This window comes from Leptinotarsa decemlineata, unplaced genomic scaffold (genome assembly GCF_025532065.1).
Source record: "Leptinotarsa decemlineata unplaced genomic scaffold, Ldec_3_MD MMD2_P_RNA_scaffold_14, whole genome shotgun sequence".
NCBI classification, from domain to species: domain Eukaryota; kingdom Metazoa; phylum Arthropoda; class Insecta; order Coleoptera; family Chrysomelidae; genus Leptinotarsa; species Leptinotarsa decemlineata.
The window spans coordinates 9,511,725-9,535,190 of record NW_027412528.1 but is presented as its reverse complement, the minus strand read 5'-3'; the positions used below and the strand labels follow the sequence as shown (position 1 = coordinate 9,535,190).

Genomic DNA, 23,466 nt, shown 5'->3' with positions numbered 1-23,466 from the left:
TATAATTATTTGTTCACGGAATATTATTTCACCGTGTTGAAATGAAAAAAATAATAATTATATTTATCATATTTATCATACTAGATATAAAAACAAAATATGTTCAAAGAATTTCATTATTATTAAACAATGTGAATGAAGTTCCTGCTGACGTTCATATTTTTTAATCACATTTCTATCTTAAATCTCATTCTGGTAGAAGTAGGAATTAATTTCTTCAGTTGATGGACATTCAATTAAAGTTATGAGAAATTTTTTTGGGTTCAGGGGACCTTCAGCAGGGTGAAATAACATATGAAACTAGAACTTACTTCCGAAATTCAAACATTTACAGTGTACTTTTACGAAACTGGAGCCCTATAATGAAATTTTCATGCAGTGAAATTCACACATCATTGAAATTTCAATATGATAAATCCATAAAAACTCTCGTAATTTTACGACATGTATTACGAATTTAATGAGTATTTTCACATAAATTATCATGTAATGAAATTTACATCAAGTGTGCATTATATAGAATCGAACGTTAAAGTGTTAAAAGGTAAGAAACAGATTTAAACAGATTTTTCAAACTGACAATATAACGTTGGGAACTAATTGTCAACGTTTTTTTTTATGTAATTTTACATTTTTCTTTCTACTGTGTAGTTTTAAAAGTTGTTCTTACATCAAACACAATTCCGGTCAAATTATAATTTGATTATAAAAACATTTTTTTGAAATATCTCTTCAACAACAGAAACTCTTACATCAGTTTTTCAGGGGATGAGTGGTAGATCAGCTTTTTTACACTATTTTTTTATATGGTTGGTATGAGTCTTGATTTGCTCATAGTATACCTATTCTCTTTTCATAAATATTACTTTACGATTTGATCTTCACAAACTTTATTTTCAATAAAAATATCACAGGTTTCGCTATCACAGTATTGAATAACATACTACTGTAATAGCGAAACATGTCGTGATATTTATGAAAATTGAGTGCGAGACGATCAAATTGTCAGGTGAAGTTTATGAAATTACCATGGAGCTTCATCAAGTAACGGCTGAATCAACCAAGAAAAATATCTATTCCCATTTTTCAAAATAAATTTTCTGGCGGAATCTGCATATGGATAACAATTTATGTAAATTTCTTCAAAAATAGGAAACTTACATACGCCACCTTTTTTTTCACTGGATCCCCAGGATATTGGATAATATTTCAAGAAAAGCCAAAAGCAATAGTGATCTAAATGTTTTAATGAAAATAATTGTTATAGCCTTATTTATTATTCTAAAATGTTTATTGAAAACTTTACATACGAGTACACATACTGATTTGTTTCCATATTTTCCCAGTTTCTGTGAAAATGTATATCACTGAAACTCGCCTATGAAAAAAATATTTTATTCGACAATTGAAACATATTATACTAACAGACTTTCAGTAAAAAACAGACTGAAATTATATACTCAAAAACAATAAATTTTCAGTAGATTACAGGTACCAAAATGAATACTTTAAATAAATTAAATGAATTATGAAAATAAATTGAAACAACAGAAGAATAAATGAACAAACGAGTGAATTCCCAAATAAATAATCTTGACAACTTCTCAGAACCAATGGAAAAACGTCAATAAAGTTAATATTTTGGCAGTAAATAGAGCAATATTTACTTAAAAATGTATTCATAGTTGTCAAAAATTAATAAATTTTACAGATATCAAACGCTCTATTTTCAACAACCCAACATTAGATTATTTCTTGGTCATGAATGAATGAGGTTACATTCTGAAGAAAATATTCTTGAATATACATTACATTATTTACTGTTGAAATATAGATTATGGCAAAATGACCTAGGCCTGGTGGCAATGATCTTGGATTATCTTTGACTATAAGATATATTAAAAGGTACACTCCAAAAGATGTGATAACATTGCCACGTATATAGAGAAAAAGAGCAAATACAGTCGATATGAAGTTTACATTTACGTTGATAGTTAGAAAACTCTTCCTCCTCAGCAGGTTTCAAGCCTTACTCACATTTCTGCAGATACCTCCCTAACAAATTGGAAATATCCTTCGAGAGCTCCTCCGTATGATTCAGGTCGACTAACTCGTGAAACATTTTCAATCCCCAAATAGTCAGAGCGAATCTAACGGCATTCACCCTGAGCTGCTGTAATCCAGTCTCCAGAGACCACTGATAAAGGTCGATCACATTGTGTGGCTTAATTACATACAATTTGGATTTTCAAAGTGGCAAAGTGGGCAGGACATTTGAGAATATCATTTAAAACATCGACGATTTTCATCTAGTGCTGATCCCTGTATGGAAAATAAGGATACCCTGCTTCATAAGGTGGACAAATTCTTTTGAACCGAGCTGTGGATTCCCGAGATTGATTCTGTGGTAGGTCTTGATCAAGTTCATTGTAGTTTCGATGAGATTTTCCCTCAGTCTTGCTGAGCTGCTGTAGTTCTGTCCCCAGAGACCACTGACAGAGGTCGGTTACATTGTGTGGCTTCATCACATAACAACTGGTCCATCCACAAATGGACATATCCGTCAACAGAAAGCGATCTGAAAGTTGGAGAACGTCCAATAGGTCCTCGATTCCGTGCTCTTAGAATTTTGGGCGCTCAAGCAAGTTCAGGACCCGTTTAAATTGTAGTCAAACTGTAGTCCTGTCTCCAGAGACCTCTGATAGAGGTCGGTCACATTGTGTGGCTTCTTCACATAACAACTGGTCCATCCACAAAGGCAGCTGTACATATCCGTCAACAGAAAGCGATCTGAAAGTTGGAGAACGTCCAATAGATCCTCGATTCCGTGCTCTTAGAAATTTGGGCGCTCAAGCAAGTTCAGGACCCGTTTAAATTGTAGTCAAACTGTAGTCCTGTCTCCAGAGACCTCTGATAGAGGTCGGTCACATTGTGTGGCTTCATCACATAACAACTGGTCCATCCACAAAGGCAGCTGTACATATCCGTCAACAGAAAGCGATCTGAAAGTTGGAGAACGTCCAATAGATCCTCGATTCCGTACTCTTAGAATTTTGGGCGCTCAAGAAAGTTCAGGACCCGTTTAAATTGTAGTCAAACTGTAGTCCTGTCTCCAGAGACCTCTGATAGAGGTCGGTCACATTGTGTGGCTTCATCACATAACAACTGGTCCATCCACAAAGGCAGCTGTATATATCCGTCAACAGAAAGCGATCTGAAAGTTGGAGAACGTCCAATAGATCCTCGATTCCGTGCTCTCAGAATTTTGGGCGCTCAAGCAAGTTCAGGACCCGTTTAAATTGTAGTCAAACTGTAGTCCTGTCTCCAGAGACCTCTGATAGAGGTCGGTCACATTGTGTGGCTTCATCACATAACAACTGGTCCATCCACAAAGGCAGCTGTACATATCCGTCAACAGAAAGCGATCTGAAAGTTGGAGAACGTCCAATAGATCCTCGATTCCGTGTTCTTAGAATTTTGGGCGCTCAAGCAAGTTCAGGGCCCGTTTAAATTGTAGTCAAACTGTAGTCCTGTCTCCAGAGACCTCTGATAGAGGTCGGTCACATTGTGTGGCTTCATCACATAACAACTGGTCCATCCACAAAGGCAGCTGTACATATCCGTCAACAGAAAGCGATCTGAAAGTTGGAGAACGTCCAATAGATCCTCGATTCCGTACTCTTAGAATTTTGGGCGCTCAAGAAAGTTCAGGACCCGTTTAAATTGTAGTCAAACTGTAGTCCTGTCTCCAGAGACCTCTGATAGAGGTCGGTCACATTGTGTGGCTTCATCACATAACAACTGGTCCATCCACAAAGGCAGCTGTACATATCCGTCAACAGAAAGCGATCTGAAAGTTGGAGAACGTCCAATAGATCCTCGATTCCGTACTCTTAGAATTTTGGGCGCTCAAGAAAGTTCAGGACCCGTTTAAATTGTAGTCAAACTGTAGTCCTGTCTCCAGAGACCACTGATAGAGGTCGGTCTAAGGTTAGTGCTCCATATGTATATCGATAGTTCATGAATTTGCCCAATGATATTAGCCTGAATCAAAGTGGCACGGTGGGCAGGACATTTGAGAATTTCGTTCATAACATCGACGATTTTCATTTAGTGCTGATTCCTGTAGGGAAAATAAGGATACCCTGCATCATAAGGTGGACCAATTCTTTTGAGTCGAACTGTGGATCCCCGAGATTGATACTGCGGTAGGTCTTAATCAGGTTCGTTGTAGCCTTGATGAGATTTCCCTCAGTCTTGCTGAGCTGCTGTAGTTCTGTCCCCAGAGACCACTGACAGAGGTCGGTCACATTGTGTGGCTTCATCACATAACAACTAATCCACCCACAGAGGCAGCTGCACAGATCCGTCGACAGAAAACGATCTGACTAATGGAGAACGTCCAATGAGTCCTTGATTTCGTGCCCTTCGAATTTTGGGCGCTCAAGTAAATTCAGGACCCGTTTAAATGTTTAAGAGTCAACGTCGGCAAGCTTTACATCATCCTTTACGCTTTCCCTGAAGCGTCCACTGAACAGGGTGTGAAAATAATCTGATTTTTTCATTAGAAGTCATGACTGGTATAAATCAATGAGCCGTCGTCCAGCCTGAAGGTTGCCACTCCCGGTTCTCTTGCCTCTTGAATGGTTGCTGACAACTGGTCAGTCAGCATATTTACCTTCTGTACCTTGAGTTTTGGAACAAGAGTTTTTTTTTCTGGCTAGGAAGCAAATGGATGAGACAGCTGCCTCCCTATATTCGTTATCTTGCTCTATGAGTTCCAGAATGATGAGTCCTCCACATGTGACCATCAAATGAACGTCTTCCTTTCTGGAAAATTAAAGTACAAGTTAATTTGTTTGGCTGACTCTAGTAATCGCACAACAAATCAACGTTCTATCAGAATAGAGATCAAGTAGCCCAACAATTTGTGTTAATATTCGGATATACGCCAAGATGAATGTTTGATGATTAGGGAAAAATTAATCTTTGTGGAAAAATGACAGAAAATATTGAGTTTCCCATTTGAATATTTCAAATTTCTCAATAACACAATCTTGCTGTTATATACTCGATACTTTATTATACATAGTTTTTGATACGTATACTGTACAAGCTTTCTGCCTGTGTATCACGCCACGTTTACATGAAGTGTGATATTTTTCAAGTAAAATATTACCTCTTCATCGGAATCACACCACCCCCCATAAAATTTCCAGAAACAACAAGAATGAATCTAATAACTATTTTGAAAGAATGTTCATTCATCTATTGATATTTTTAAAAAAATGTAGACGTATTTGAACATTTAAAATAAAGTTATTGATTATTACGACCAAATTTTTTGAAATCTCGTACTGTTTGACATTTCAGCAAAATTTTCTAGTTCCTTGGTAAATAACAATTTTCCCAGATTAGGACAACCCTAACTCAATTGATAAAACCAGTCATCATTTCATTTAGGCTTATGTACGAAATATTCAGAGTTTGATCTCCGCCAAGATTTTCTCTAAATAATGCCTCCATTTGCTGAACGATTATGATGGTATAGCCGTTAATACCAACAGTTACAGACCCACTGTAGTAGATTTAATTCATATTTTTCATTTACGAATCTAAGATAAGAAAATTTTTAAATTCAAAAACTTTCCATAAATTCACAGAACATCATCACGCCGTTGCAACAAAAGCAAATCCCTCTTGTTTTCAATGTCCAAAAAGTGATAAAACATTCATATTAATGATGGTTCTCATCTGAAGTGGAGCACCGCAGTATGACTGGATGTTTATAGTTATTTCTACAATTCACAATCACTTTTCGAAATTTATATTTCGAAACATATATTTTCGAAAAGTTCAAGACATAAGACACTTATTTTTCTCCGGAATGAATGGCGAAAATACTTACTTAACTATATATGGAATGAGCAAAGCCGCCTGGGTTCTCATATTTTTGTCCCCTTTCATCAAAGCGTGTTCGAAACTTCCATGGGCGGGCTCTGAATTTACCATGTAAATGAAATACTGTAGGAGTTTTTCAGCCCAATTTTCATGAAAGTAGCAGAACAGCAATTCGTACGAGGTTAGTGCTCCAATTATCGATAATTCATATTCGCCCAGTGTTATTGGCCTAGATCAAAGTCGCAAGGTGGGCAGGACAGTTGAGAATTTCGTTCAAAAGATCGACGATTTTCATCTAGTGCTGATCCCCGAATGGAAAATAAGGATACCCTGCATCATCACGAGGACCAATTCTTTTGAGCCGAGCTGTGGATTCCCGAGATTGATTCTGCAGTAGGTCTTAATCAGGTTCATTGCAGCCTTGATGAGATTCTCCCTCAGTCTTGCTGAGCTGCTGTAGTCCTGTCTCCAGAGACGACTGATAGAGGTCGGTCACATTGAGTAGCTTCATCACATAACAACTGGTTCATCCACAAAGGCAGCTGTATATATCCGTCAACAGAAAGCGACCTTAAAGTTGGAGAACGTCCAATAGGTCCTTGATTTCTTGCTCTTCGAATTTTGGGCGCTCAAGCGAGTTCAGGACCCGTTTTAATGTTTCAGGGTTAACGTCTGGAAGTTTTACCTCATCCTTGACGCTTTCACTGAAGCGTCTACTGAACAGGGTGAGAAAATAATCTGATTTTTTCCTTAAAAGCTCATGACTGCCATAAATCAATGGGCCGTCGTCCAGCCTGAAGGTGGCCACTCCCGGTTCTCTTGTCTCTTGTGTGGTTGCTGACAATTGGTCAGTCAGCATATCTACCTTCTGTATCTTCAATTTTGGAACACGAATTCTCTTCCTGGCTAGGAAGCAAATGGATGAGACAGCTGCCTCCCTATATTCGTATCTTGTTCTATGAGGTCCTGAATGATGAGTCATCCACGTGTGACCATCAAATGAAGGTCTTCCTCTCTGGAAAATTCAAGTAAGAGTTAATTAGTTTGGTTGACTCTACTAATCGCATAAAAAATCAGAGTTCTATCAGTATAGAGATCAAGTATCCTGACACCTTGTGTTGAATATTGGGATATATACAAAAACACATAAAATATAAAAAATATAACCCTTCCAATTCAAACATAAAATACTAGTATGATTAAAGAAAAATCAATATTTTTGGAAAATATTGAGTTTCTCATTTGGATTTTTCAAATTTCTCAATAACACAATCCTGCAGTTATATACCTGATACTGTATTATACATATTTTTTGATATCCTTACACAAGTTCCCTTCCTGTCTGTGTATCACGCTACGCTTTCATATTTTTCTAGTTAAATATTACCTCTTCAACTTCTTCGGAATTATACCACCCCTCATGAAATTTTCAAAAACAACAGAATGAATGTAATAACTCTTCTGATATTGATTTTGTAAAAAACATTGTAGGTGTATTTGAACGTTCAAAATGAAGTTATTGATTATTAGGACCAAATGTTTTGAAAGTTCGTGCTATTTAACATTTCAACAAAATTTTCCAGTTCCTTGGTAAGTAACAATTCTCCCAGATTACGACAACCCTAACTATGGTAACGGCTTATCTAAATCAAGTTTTGTCTATTCCATCCTTCTATGATAGGTATACAGACGGGATCAAATTGAATGGCCTGCCCGTCTTACCGATTCAACTCAGCTAGACTACTTTCGGATGTTTACTTGAAATCTGAAGTTACTAGTTTGAATAACAATGATGATGTTTGATATATACATAAACAATAAATATATGATTATACCCAATCTATGTTTGTTGATATAATTTTGTGCATACAATCTTCTACAAAAATAGGAAATTCATGTATTTATATCTATGACATTGTAATGTACTCCGCTAATAATCCCCTGTGGTTGATGTGGTTTTGCTTGGATGAAACAAAAACCAATAAAACAAATGTAATGATATTTGATGAAACATATGTTAAGAGGCAATAAGTAACAGAACAGACATGTATTCTCCCATTCCGCTTAAACGTCTCTGAACAGAGAGGAAACCGTGAAGTAGGTATTTGGAATTAATGAAATTAACCTTCAAAATGTAGAAATGAAAGCATCGAATTGGAACAAAGAATCAAACATACAAGGAGGGGTATATTTTTTCAGGAGAAGATAGATATTGGAAAATGAAAAGAGAAAAAAAAAAAGAAAAAACCTAATTAAATATAATGAATCAAATCAATAGAACGATGAAGATATGAATTGGAGATTTCAAGAAGAACAATATATCTTCTCAGAGTCTTAAACTTCTTCAATTTCAAAACCGTGGAATCCTTTTTTTCAAAACTATGTCATTAACCGTTTCAGCATTAACAAGAGATCATAAAAGCCGAAGATTATTTTGAGACATATTAGAAATCTGGTTTGACGGCAGAAAAAAGAACCCTTCATTATATTTGATCTGAGTTGGTAGAAAAAATATCGTAAAAACACCGTTCAGTTGATTTGGCTGAAACTTTGCTCAACTAAATTCACAGTTTTCTAAATAATTTTCTCATAAATCAAAGATGGGGGAATATAGGAGAATATCTGGGAAAATCCAAAACTGAAGTACACCTGAGCGATGTCTCTGATAATATATTATCTGACATTAATATTTTTATCTATGTTCAGGATGAAGCCAATCAATCAGACCAGAGAACTGTACTTGAAGACATTTTTTTTTATTGTATAGCTCAAAATATACAATTTATATTCTTCTCGACTTTCTATAATTCTTACCTGAAAAGCAGTAACATCGGGTTAGGAGCATTTTTTGATAAAATTTCCCTCGCAGCCACTTCCAAATACACCAAAGAAAGTTTCACAAATTCTGGATATCTAATGGTGATTATGTAGTAAGCATATTGCTCTTTTCCTCCACACATATTTGCTAGGAGGTGGAATATTCTCTCATTGATTTCAGTTTTTTCGGGATATCGCTCCATCAAACTGGGTAATGATACCAAACTGTTTTTGTAATCTTCCTGAAACGTGAAGAATCAAATTAATCATCGTGTATGCATGAAACACAGTTTTCTATATTCCAGTTCATTTAAAAATACGATTCTGAAATATTTACTTTCAAGTAAAGTAAAAATTTGAATAAATTCAGGTAGTCAATATATTGAATGATGTATAGAAAATACTCAATATCATAGAATGGAATGTCATATACTTGATGTATTACTATCAAAATTTGCCAATATAAGTTATGAAAACCACGCGACACGTGCTTCATTCCTCGAGCAGGAGTGCTGAATTATTCTCTGTTTGAAGAAAAATTATATTTTTTTTTAATTTCAACATTTTGTGGGAAAAGGGCAAATGTAAGCATTTTTACAAAAGATACAGTTAAACATAGAAAATGAATGTATCTTTTTTTCAAACCATTCATTTATGAAACACAATCGCAACACTGTTGTATGCCCTTCTATATAGAAAAACACAGTATATAATGCGGTGTAGCGAATAATTGTTATATTTATTCATTTATGAAGCAAAATTTGAGAGGAACACATGAGGTTCAGAGTCGACTTCTTCACAGTTATTATCAGAACAGTAAAAGAAATAACTACCCTTATCAAAGTCGCATATTGACTTACCATCCTTAAGTGAATCGTGAATGTATTTGATTGTGTCTGAGAATATTAATTATTTTGAATTGAAGGGGTTATATTTTTAGGAGTGATTAATTTTTGGGAAAGAAAGTTTTTGGCTTTCTACTAGTCCATCTGTATAGAGTTACTTATTTTCAAATTGATTACTTCCTTCCTTCCTTTGGAAGATTCTCTCATCCCTTTTTTTTGTATCAGATGGAGAAGTAGAAAGCCAAAAACTTTCTTTCCCAAAAATTTATTATTTTCTTTTGTTTTCTATGTAATACCATACTCAAATAAAATGATATACAAATAAAACATAACATCGAATCAAAGTGTAGAATCGAAATAAGGCAAGAGATTTTTTCTGGGACTGAACTGAATTTTCTGATAAGTAATAACTAGAAAACTACATCAACAATTTTCGGTAATTTATCATCAGAATTCCAATACTTGATAAAAATTCATAATGTTAGTTTCATACCGAGATTTTCACCAAACAATTATGTGTTATTTGGATAAATTACACATTTTTTTAAAATGTACTACTATAAGGATATATTTCAATTCCGCACTTGACAGATATTATGTTAAACTGTTTTTTTAAGTTGTGTTTTTTATCCGTTCATCTATTTTTAGCACTTTTAGCAGATTTTCATCTTGAAATTTGCTACATAGTTTAAAAAATTAAATAAAACGGGTACTTACATAATAATAATCGATGGCACAATTTTCTATTATGTTTAACGAACCGTAGATTATATTCTTTTGTTTCCTTTCCAACGCCTTCTGTAAATATTTTAAGCAATTCATCGCTTTAAACCTAAAAAGTTCGTATTTGGGCCACATTGTATCATTATGTTTCCTTTTCATTTCATCGAATAGTTGATAATGACACATCATTTCAAATTCCTTTGCCATTTCTTCCTGCAGTAATACCTCAGTCTTGCTGAGCTGCTGTAGTCCTGTGCCCAGAGACCAATGACAGAGGTCGGTCACATTGTATGGCTTAATCACATAACAACTGGTCCATCCACAAAGGCAGCCGTACATATCCGTCAACAGAAAGCGATCTGAAAGTTGGAGAACGTCCAATGGGTCCTTGATTCCTTGCTCTTCGAATTTTGGGTGCCCAAGCAAGTTGAAATGTTTCAGAGTCAACATCGGAAAGTTTTACCTCAGCCTTGACGCCTTTCCTGAAGCGTACATTAAACAGGGTGAGATAATAATCTGATTTTTTCATTAAAAGGTCATGACTGGCATAAATTAATGGGCCGTCGTCCAGCCTGAAGGTGGCCACTCCCGGTTCTCTTGTCACTTGTGAGGTTGCTGACAACTGGTCAATTAGTATATCTTCCTTCTGTGCCTTGAGTTTTGGACAACGAATTCTCTCCCTGGCTAGGAAGCAAATGGATGAGACAGCTGCCCCCTATTATTCGTTATCTTGCTCTGTGAGTTCCTGAATGATGAGTCCTTCACATGTGACCATCAAATGAAGAAGTTCTTTCACTCTGGAAAATTAATGTAAGAGTTAATTTTTTTGGGCGACTCTAGTAATCGTAGAAAAAAAATCAAAGTTCTATCAGCATAGAGATCAAATAACCCAATAATTTGTGTTGATATTAGGACATACGTAAAAACACATAAAATACTACTATCAAGGCGAATGTGAAATTTTTGATGAGTAGAAAAACGAATCTTTCTGGAATAACGCCAGAATATATTGAGTTTCACATTTGGATTTTTTAAATTTCTCAATAACACAATTCTGCAGAAATATACCTGATACTTTTTTATACATAGTTTTTTATATACGTATATAAGCTTTCCGCCTGTATATTAAGCCACGGTTGCATGGAGCGTGATATTTTTGAAGCAAAATATTACCTCTAAAACTTCTTCGGAATTGTACCACTTCACATAAAACTTTCAAAAACAACAATAATGGATGTGATAACTCCTTTGAAAGAGTTTTCATTCATCTATTGGTTTTGAAAAAAAAATGTAGGCGTATTTGATCCAAATGAAATTATTGATTATTACGAACAAATTTTTTGAATGATCGTGCTATTTGACATTTCAACAAAACTTTCCAGTTTCTTGGTAGATAATAATTTTCCCAGATTACAACAACTCAATTGTCAAAACCAGTTGGTGTCAAAGTGGTAGAACTAGACCAATTATGGTAACGGCCTATCTCAATCAAGTTTTGTCTATTCGATCCACTTAGGATAGGTATACAGACGGGGTGAAATTGCATAACCTGCCCGTCTTACCGATTCGACTCCGCCACACTACTTTCAGGGGGTTACTTGAAATCTGAAGTTACTACAACAGAGCAATCTATATAAACTGTTTGAAAGATAGAAGGCAAAAAATCAATGAAATGATCTTGGAAACGATACAAAATGTTTCAAAAGGTTTCTATCAACGCCTTTTCGCTATTGTCAAGAAGCAAGGAGCGCCCAGTTTGAAAATTTGATTCGAAATGTTCCATGTTCTTGGAAAATATCATAAAGTTTTGATCATGTCATTTGGGCTTATGTATGAAATATTCACAAACGCTTTTTGAATATTTTGGCGTAACTTATATTTTAGAAAAGTTCAAGACATAAAACATTTATTTTTCTACGGAATGAATGGCAAAAATACTTACTTCACTATATGCGGCATGACCAAAACCGCCTGGGTTCTCATATTTTTGTCCCCCTTCATCAAAGCGTGTTTGAAATTTCCATGGGCTGGCTCTGAATTTATCACGTAAAAGAAACACTAAGATATTTTCAGCCCAATTTTCATGAAAGTAGAACCGCAATTCAAAGGTTAGTGCTCCATATATCGATAGTTCATAAATTTCTCCAATGATATTGGCCTGGATCAAAGTGGCAAGGTACACAGGTCATTTGAGAATTTCGTTCAAAAGATCGACGATTTTCTTCTGGTGCTGATCCCCGTATGGAAAATACAGGATACCCTGCATCATAAGGAGGACCAATTCTTTTGTGCCGAGCTGTGGATTCCCGGGATTGATTCAGCGGTAGGTTGAAATTAGGTTCGTTGTAGCCTTGATGAGATTTTCCCTCGGTCTTGCTGAGCTGCTGTAGTCCTGTCTCCAGAGACCATTGATAGTGGTCGGTCACATTGTCTGGCTTCATCACATAACAACTGATCCATCCACAGAGTCGGCTGTACATATCCGTCAACAGAAAGCGATCTGACAATTGGAGAAAGTCCAATAGGTCCTCGATTCCGTGGTCTTCGAATGTTGAGCGCTCAAGCATGTTCAGAACCTGTTTAAATGTTTCAGGGTTAACGTCGAGAAGTTTTACCTTCTTTCTTTGACGCTTTCTCTGAAGCGTCCACTGAACAGGGTAAGAAAATAATCTGAATTTTTCATTGAAAGGTCATGACTGGCATAAATCAATGAGCCGTCGTCCAGCCTGAAGATGGCCACTCACGGTTCTCTTGTCTCTTGTGTGGTTGCTGACAACTGGCCAGTCAGCATATCTACCGTATGTACCTTCAATTTTGGAACACGAATTCTCTCCCTGGCTAGGAAGCAAATGGATGAGATAGCTGCCTCCTATTATTCGTTATCTTGTTCTATGAGTTCCTGAATGATGAGTCCTCCACATGTGACCATCAAATGAAGAAGTTATTTCACTCTGGAAAATTGAAGTACGTGTTAATTTGTTTGGTTGACTCTACTAATCGCAGAAAAAATCAAAGTTCTATCAGTATAGAGATCAAGTATCCTAACATATGGGATATATAGAAAAACACATAAAATACTTCTTTGATTGACGACTTGTTTATTTTGTGGAAATTCATGTTCACTGAGGATACACTAAAAACACACTTTTGTAATAAAAGTTTTGAAAATAGTGTAATAGCCGAAACCGGTCAACAATAAAGAAATATACTTAGTGGAAAATAGACAAATGTGTGTTTTTAGTGTATCCTCAGTGAACATAAAATACTACTATGATTAAAGAAAAATCAATCTTTTTGGAAAATATTGAATTTCTCATTTAGATTTTTCAAATTTCTTGATAACACAATCCTGCATGTGAATAAACGTATCCAAAGACCATACCTAGCACTGAAGACTTTACACAGTGCCAGGCATTTTCTTTCTCCTTATATTTAGTTATTATGTCAGTTAACAGACAATCCCGTGCTGAAATTACTTCTTGTTTAGTGCTACGTTGGAGTGCAACAGATGAGTTAGTAATTGAATCAAGTATCACAAAACTGACACCTATGTATCATCCACATAGAAATGGTATTTAGATTTTATGAGGTTCATGAAACGAGGCGAATTTGCTGGCTCTAAATTAAAATAAACACTGTAGGAGATTTTCAGCCCAATTTCGATAAGAGTAGAACTGCGAATCAAAGGTTAGTGCTCCATATATCGATAGTTCATAAATTTGCCCAGTGATATTGGCCTAAATCAGAATGGTAGGCAGGACATTTGAAAATTTCATTCGAAAGATCGACGATTTCCATCTGGTGCTGATCCTCATATGGAAAATACAGAATACCCCGCATCATAAGGAGGGCCAATTCTTTCGAGCCGATCTGAGGATTCCCGGGATTGATTCTGCGGTAGGTCGAAATCAGGTTAGTTGTAGCCTTGATGAGATTTTCCCTCAGTCTTGCTATCCCATGATCAAAATCAATGAAGAGAGTCTCTTCTAAAATGGTATATAATTGAAAGGCATATTCTTCACATTTCTCATTCATTTTTGTCTTAATAGCGGTAGGTGTTTGAAATTTTTTTTGTAAATAAACCCAAAATATCTTTCTCCGGTAATAATTATTATTGAAACACTCTATCACTTGAAAAAGCTACTGTGCTAGCGAAACATGTGATATATTTTTCAAATAAAGTTTGTGGGGATCAAATCGTGAGGTGTAATTTTTGAAAAAAATCTTATTTGGAAGAAATCATCAAACTTGACAGTTGAAATCAACTGTGAAAAAAAATCAATGCCGAAATCGATCAATGTCTCCCAAGTGGAGCCCTCAATAGATAGAAAGAATATTAAATCGATCTTTGAAAAAGAGGAGTATGATTTGATGGAGTTCACTGATCGAGAAGCAAATGAAACACGTTTTGAGTGTAAGGTACCACTGGAACATCTGACATTGAATAAATCCAGAACACCTCACTCGGACTCCAGGTGTTTGAGATTAAATTTGAGCAGTACCACAGTTTCGTGTTTTCATTTAGTAATGAAAGTATATTTTTTGAAGGGTTTGTTTTCCTTCGTAGTTTGAATACTTTTAGTTGAAGAATAGATTTTATAGTCAATGGAATTTTATTAAAAATCCTTTGGCCAATTATGAATGGAGAACTGAAAAGGCCTTTTTTGCAAAAATGGACTGAATGTACTTGAGCATTAGTTTGAAAATGTTTTAAATTGCGATATACAAATATACAGACTTCAAACATAAACAGACGTGTATTTCATAAGTTCGGACTTCCACTGTCTACTGTAATATAAATTGATTTGAAATTCCTGAAAAAATGTTAAAACAGATTAAACGAAAATAACAATTTTATTTGAACGAAAAAACTGAAATTACAAAGAAATAACATAAAACCAATTTTTTGTAATTTCACTTTTTTGGTCAAATAAAATTTTTATTTTCGTCTAATCTTTTCTAATATTTTCTCAGGAATTTCAAATCAGTTTATATTATATTAGACAATGGAAGCCTGAACTGATGAAATACACCACGAAACATCGTCAATCACCTTTAAACAAACAATAAACAGAGGGGCATATTGAAATTTCAAATTATATAAAATAATTTTTACAACTGGTTGTACTCGATACACCACCAATACAACGAATAATGTTTTTCTGGGAGAGGAAAACATTAAATTTTGATGACATTGCCCAAAAGACAATGACATATCTCAAGCGAGATTCTGTCTGAGCAAAGTACAGCATAGTCAATTAGTCATGAATAAAAAGAATCCAAGATTACGAAACATATAATTGAATGAATTTGTATTTGAAACATCTGCCTCATAATGTCTCCCCCAGTCAAGATACTTATCGACATATAGACCCAAAAATTTCACATATGATACCTTGTCAGTTTGATGATGATGATGACCTGTTTTTGTTTATTATGAAAATGTACTGTATTTGTTTTTTCTGCTTTGTAATAATAATAATAATAATCATCTTTATTGGGTGAAATAGGATATAACAACCAAAAGGCGAAGTTGAAAACAAGTTTGTTCTACCAAAAGAGAATCCCTGCAGAACCACTCATAAAAATTCGAAAACATATCATTGAATTGTGTTTCTTAACCTGCATTTGCTTTGTTAGATAACAGAATAGAGGTGCCATCTGCATAAATTGTGAAGTGTACTGATGAACTTATAGATGTTATGTCATTTATATATAGTAAAATTAAAACGGGTTCCAAAACAGACCCGTGTGGTACACCCACAGTGAAAGATATAATCAGATTCCCTAACGTTTACAGATTTTTTCGTAATATCCGTAACACTAACATATTGCTGACGTCCAGATAAATTCAAGGACTGACCTCGAATACCAATTGCTATTAGCTTACTATATAATAAAGTGTGATTGACATAGTCGAATGTCCGACTGTGATCGCAAAAGATCCCAACCGGGCACTCTACCGAGTCCATGAAATTGGTCAATATATCATAAAATGAATGGATTGCAGTACTTGTAGATTTTGATGCCTGGATTCCATGCTGTTGTTTGATGATTATATCATTTTGGCACAGATATGAATAGAGTCTGTTAAGATAGCTGCATTCAAAAACATTTGAGAAAATAGAAGGAAGAGTTCAATATTTTTATGGACATCACGTTTGAAAATGGAAAACACTTTACCAGTTTTCAGATCATCTGGAAAGTTGCCATGAAAAACGATAAATTAATCAGATATGGCAGCAAGTGACACGTATGTTTTGCGCTCCTTGTTTTAAGTGGCCAAAAGTGTTTAGTTCGAGCAGAAAACAATCTAAACTCTCTCTGCATATCAATTACATCCAGGGTCGGATTTCAGGGAGGGCAGGCGGGGTTACCCCCGGGGCCCCCCACAGAAGAAGGGCCCCCATAATAAAGATAATTCTGACGAGTCAGCAGCTTGTGCGTTTTTCCTTCCAAACATCTGTTTTGCATTTTTACTATTTTTACAATTTTGTAAGTGCCTACAATCTACTTCTATAAAAATATGAAATGCATGTATCTATATCTATGACATTGTAATGTACCCGTCTAATAAACCTCTGTTTATTGTGGTCGATACGGTTCTGCTTGGATGAAAAATAACCTGAATCATAATTTGAAATGCATGTGGATGAACCTATCCAAAGATCATACCTAGCACTGAAGACTATACTATACAGAGTGCTAGGCATTTTCTTTCTCCTCATATTTAATTATTGTGTCAGTTAATAGACAATCCCGTGTTGAGATTACTGACAACAAAACTGACAACCATGTATCATCCGCATAGAAATGGTATTTACATTTTATGGGGTGCATGAAAAGGGGAAGTACTAACGTAGATGGTGATTAGTAGCGCTTCCAGAATACTTTATGGAGGGACAACCTGACTATTCCAAAGCATTGGTTGAAAACCCTATAAAATTTAAGATACGGGGTATTACGGTATCATCAAGTGACTTCAATATGTTATCAGAAATGGTATGAAATGCTGATAAGCAACTTTAGACTGATTTGTTCCCAGACTGATATATTGTCAGTATATTATTGACATCAATGTGCGTTCTTATATATTGGGACAGGAATTTTTCTAAAAAGTGATATAAAATACATAAATTCCAACAGTAAATAATGTACTTTCCCAAAGCATATTCACATAATAGTTTCTATTATATTTGGAAGTGAAAACTTACCGTTATTCTGTAACGGCCTAGAAGATGAAGTGCTAAATAAACATCCATAAATTTAAACTCAAGACGATTCGGAATTCCCAGGGCACGACGCACCCTATTCGTCAGAGATTTGATAATATTACAGTCCAATTGATCTTTCATGGACTCGTCATCAGAATTCCAACGGTCAAAAGTCATGACAATCAACATGAGGCACTTGCATTTCCCTCTTGCAAGAATAGGTAAAAGTTTCTATGGCTTTGAGCAACACCTTAATACACTGCCTCCGTTTCGGATAATGTTTGAGAGGGAGATCCATAATCACACAGAGACTCTCGATTTAAGTTTGAGATTCACATGTTAATTCTGTAATAATAAAAAAATCGTTAAAGGAACAGCAATATATTCAGGCGGGGTTCTGCGAAATATTAATTTCTGGAAACCATCATACATATAATAGAAGCGGAACTGATCGCTATTTGTCTTTAGAAGACTGTATATTCACACATGCAATACATATTCACACATTCAGGCATACAATTCAAAAGTTTGATGGAATATATGAATGAGCTATTATTGATTCATGCAATGTTTAGAGATAAACATTCATTCACTTACCTCTCAAGTCTGAATTCAACAATTTATCGTTGAGAATATCGAATATCTCCTGAATCAGCAGTTCACGCTCATTTGTAGCATTCAAAAACTATTTAACAATGTTCACTGTATGTTTTGGCGACAGGAGCAAAACTCAGGAAAGTTGAGCTGTTTTCTCCTTCGATGTTCTTCATATTGGAAAAAATATAGTAACTATTGTAACTGGAAGAATGTTGCAACAATTTGATGATTTCCTTCAAAAATCCTCCTTCGCGCCGGTCTTCAACCACTCTGCGGTGACGTTCATGAATACGGAGCACAGAACATTCATCGTTTTGAAGTATCTGAAGAAGCTATCTGGAATTAATTAAATTGATCTTCAAAATGTAGAAATGAAAGCATCGAATGATAAACATTGAAACAACGAATTAAACCTATATGGAAGGGGTATATTTTTTCAGGTGAGGAAACATATTGGGAAATGAAATGAGAAACAGAAAATAGAAAAGAGAAAACGAATTAAATATAATGAATCAAATCAATAGAACAATGATGATAATAATTGGAGATTTCAAGGTGAACAATCTGTCCTCTCAGAGTTTTGAACTCATTCAATTCCAAAACTGTGGAATCCTTTCTTTCGAAACGGTCATTAACCGTTTCAGCATTAGCAGAAGATCATAAAAGCTGATGATTATTTTCAGACATATTAGCAATCTGGTCTAATGTTTGACGGCAGAAAAAAAAATCTTCATTATATTTGATCTGAGTTGATAGAAAAATATCATAAAAACACCGTTCAGTTGATTTGGCTGAAATTTTGCTGGGATTTTCCCAGGTATTCTCCTCCGAGAGAAGGACGAAATCAATCAATTCGACCAAGAACTGGAAAAAAAGTAGATTTCATCCAAAACAATTAAGGTATTTTCAGAGAAAATGAAATCAATTTCATAGCCCAAAATAAAGAATACATATTCTTCTCGTCTTTCTATATTCTTACCTAAAAAGCAGTAAGGTTGAGTTGGGACCATTTTTTGGGAAATTTTTACTCGCAGTCATTTCCAGAAACACCAAAGAACGTTTCACATATTCTGGATATCTAATGGTGATTATGTAGTAAGCATACTCCTCTTTTGCTCTACACATATTTGCTAGGATGTGAAGTATTCTCTCATTGATTTCAGTTTCTTCGGGATATCGCCTCATCGAACTGGGTAATGATATCGAAATGATCTTGTAATCCTCCTGAAACGTAAAGAATCAAATTAATCATTGAGAATGCTCTTGAAACTCAGTTTTCTATATTCTAATTCATTCAAAAATACGATTACGAAATATTTACTTTCCAATTACTACCCTAATCAAATAAAGAAAAAATTGAATAAATTCAAGTGGCCAATACGTTGAATGATCTTGGATTATCTTTCATTAAAAGCTTTATTTAAAGGTACACTCTAAAAGACGTGATAATATTGCCACGTATATATAGGAAAGGAGCAGATACAGTCGCTATGAAGTTTACATTTACGTTGAGAGTCGAAAAACCCTTCCTGCTCAGCAGGTTCCAAATCTTACTTACATATCTGCAGATATTTCCCCAACAAATTTGAAATATCCTTCGAGAGCTCCTCCATATAATTCAGGTCGAATAACTCCTGAAACATTTTCAATCGCTGATTGTCATCGGCCCCGACAGTCAGGGGCGAATCTGGCAGCATTCACCCTGAGCTGCAGTAGTCTTGTCTCCAGAGACCCGTGATAGAGGTCGGTCACATTGTGTGGCTTCATCACATAACAACTGATCCACCCACAGATGCAGCTGTACAGATCCGTCAACAGAAAGCTACCTAACAATTGGAGAACGACCAGTAGGTCCTCGATTCCATGCTCTTGGAATTTTGGGCGCTCAAGCCAGTTCAGGACCCGTTTAAATTTTTCAGGGTCAACGTCGGGAAGTTTTACCTCATTCTTGATGCTTTCCCTGAAGCGTCCACTGAACAGGGTGAGGAAATGATCTGATTTTTTTATTAAGAAGTCATGGCTGGCGTAAATCAATGAGCCGCCATCCAGCCTGACGGTGGCCACTTCCGGTTCTCTTGCCTCTAATGTGGTTGCCGACGACTGATCAATCAGCATATCTACCTTCTGTAAGTTGAGTTTTGGAACACAAATCCTTCCCCTGGCTGGGAAGCAAATGGATGAGACAGCTGCCTTCCTATATTCGTTATCTTGCTTTATGAATTCCTGAATAATGAGTCCTCCACATGTGACCATCAAATAAAAAAGGTTTTCTTCTCTGCAAAAATTAAAGTTCTATCAGTATAAAGATCAAGTGGCCTAACAACGTGTGCTAATATTGGGATATATGCAAAAACACATAAAATACTATCAAGGTGTCCCTCAATGGTGAGGTGATTTCATTTGAAACGAAGGTGAAATATCTTGGCAATGTCCTTGATTAAAATCTCACCTGGAACGCTCACTTTGAACAAGTTTTACACAAAACCAGTCACAGCATTTCCAACTGTCAACTACGAACTGCCTTATAAAGTACTGTTCCCGAGCAGAGAGAACTGGATCCTCCGGGAAAAGGAAGTATTAAGAGCAAATCGTTGTTGGTTCACAGATGGATCAAAAACACTTTTCGGTTCTGGTGCAGATGTTTTCAGTCGTAGACCCAGGATAGAGATATCAACCTGCCTAGGAACCGGAACCTAATGCGATTGTATTTCAAGCGGAAATTTACGCTATTGAATTGTCTACGGAGAGATTAGAATCCAACCTCATATACAACTCAGATTTCCGATACTTGAAGTTAGTTTCATTCTAAGATTTTCACCAAACAATTAGCTGAAATTCGGATAAATCACACATTTTTAAATTATACTGAAATAATATATTTCAATTACGCACTCGATAATATGTGTAACTGTTTTTTAAATATTGAATACTTTTTTCATCCCTTTATCTATGTTTAGCTCTTTCAGCCTATTTTTATCTTGAAATTTGCTTCATAGTTCAAAAATAAACGGGTACTTACATGATAATAATCGATGGCACAATTTTCTATGATGCTTAACGAAATGTAGATTATATTCTTCTGTTTCCTTTCCAACGCCTTCTGTACGTATTTCAACCACTTTAATGTATATGAGCCACATTATATGGATTAGAATTGTCGTTAATAATTTGAAAAGGTTTGAATCATTGTGTCCTTTTTATTTCTTCAAGAAGTTCATAATAACACATCGTTTCAAATTCTCTTGTCATTTCTTCCTACCGTAATACTTATTTCAACTTCAAATATGGTGAAGACACTGATCACTGTTTTTCAGCAATAACTTTAGATTTTTTTTTCTGACTGATCCGGCCGTTACTTGATGAAGATCCATAGTAATTTCATGAACTACACCTCACGATTTGATCTCCACAAATTTTATTTGAGAAATATATCACGACATGACACACATGTCATAATATATTACTCGGATAAAGTTTGTGGATATCAAATCGTAAGGTGTAGTTTATTAAATAACTTTAGAAATAATCGAACTGAAAAATATGTGCGCTAAGTCTTAAATACATTCCGAGGTATTGAGAAGAAGAAATCTTGTGTGCTCCATTCTATTTAGACAATGTTTGAGCGTGTTATGTGAAATTGCCTAGAATTCGTGCGTAACAAACTCGTATTCGACCTACTGTCTTCAAAGTTTTCGAATACCCAATTGAAAAATGTAAATGTAAGAAGAATATCAATTTGGGGTTATACCATTGCAATAGAGTTGCTACAAAGTTCTCTATTGCAATTTTATCGCAATAGAGAACTTTGTAGAAAAAGTTAACTTTTCAGTTCATCCCAATAAGTTATTGCGTAAATATTTTTTTTTCACAAAAAATATTTATTCATCAGTAACTTGTCGTATTCATTAATTGTGCCTATTGAAGGAAACTTAGAAATTATACAAATACTTATTTTACGTTTCGGCGGCCAAAATCTTCCTCCCTCGTAGGAAATGAAAAAATATAACTATATTGGCAGTTTTAAATAGATCGTACTTGGCAACCTTAAAAAAATGGGTAATGAAAATGACACAGGCTAATGTCAGACAAAATTTTGTACTACATCAAATGTTTCGAAATCAACAACAATCAACAAAAATGGAAAGGAGTAGTTTTTAGGAGAGATCAATTTTTGGGAAAGAAAGGTTTTGACTTTATACTTCTTCATCTTCATCCAAGGAAATAATGTGTGAATTTTTACGTGAGTGGCATCTGATAAAATTCAATAACGAATGTTCGGAATACAAACTGAATAGGGAAAGAGTGTTTTTGTATGGTTCAATGTACAAAAATTGTTGTTTGGAAAGTACTTTTTCTTTCGTATGATTCAATCTTTTTATGAAAGTAGTTGTTTCGAGAAGGCTTTTCATTTCTGAAAGTTACTTCATTGCATAATCTAGACAACTCTGCAAAGACTTTATTTTTTTCCTTTGGATGAAGCTAGGAAATTGCATCTAGAATGAAAAACTGAATGTTGTGAAAATTGTTTATTTATTATCATGAATGACCGGAGTTTGTTTCGATATAAGGTGCATACGAGTACTTTACTACTTGTTCATTTTTAGATCAGATTTGTTTGGATTTGTTAAAAATTTAACTACCTTCTACAGATTGGAATTGTTTATTTTAATATCAATATTGGCGTATTGCCATCTCGATGTCGATAGATATAGAATCATATGTTTTCAATATGGATATCAATCAATAATTAAAGAAAAATAATATATACTAGTCTTCGAAATGTATAATGTACCTTGAAAGAATAAAATAAATAAATGAGGTCGTTTTGCAACTAACAAAAATATTGTCATTGAAGTATTTGCTGACAAGATTTCCCGAAAGCTTATTTGTATGATGAGGGTATTTTGTTTCAATTATTTTGATATTTCTACTTTCATATTCATTCACAATCCTTCTGCTAATAGATCATAAACCCATATATTGAAATCCCTTGATCAAACTTAATATTTTCTTCAGCTGTGATATTTCCAAGTATTATTCGATTTGAAAGGACGAAATTATCAAATCAAGTACCTAAGTTTACGAATTCAGTAGAACTTTACCTCTTTCCATCTTTAAAATTCCCAAACATTGTTTCAATGTACATGTAAATGTACCTGCAGAAAAATATTAACAAAGAAAGTATCTAAGTTGATCAGGTCAATATAATAGAAATCGGATTAAAAATGGAAGTACCTGGAATTTGTTTCATTTTCGAAATTGAAAATAATTAAAGTTATAATAAATACTTCGAATCAACTTAACTTCAACATCCATCTCTGAATATGAATGTGAGATTTGGCATTTGCTAAGCATGTTTTCAGAAGTAT

General features: G+C 34.9%; 1 protein-coding gene across 1 annotated transcript; it reads right to left on the bottom strand.

The window, feature by feature from the left end:
• Nucleotides 1-1,232: 1,232 nt before the first annotated feature.
• Nucleotides 1,233-10,420, bottom strand: LOC141483727 (uncharacterized). Its single transcript, XM_074178531.1, has 4 exons — nt 10,281-10,420; nt 8,716-8,960; nt 5,909-6,916; nt 1,233-4,830 (listed from the first exon to the last, which is right to left on the bottom strand). Exons 1-3 carry the CDS (start codon nt 10,383-10,385, stop codon nt 6,880-6,882), a joined length of 387 nt encoding a protein of 128 aa, XP_074034632.1. The 5' UTR covers nt 10,386-10,420; the 3' UTR covers nt 1,233-4,830; nt 5,909-6,879.
• Nucleotides 10,421-23,466: the final 13,046 nt, after the last annotated feature.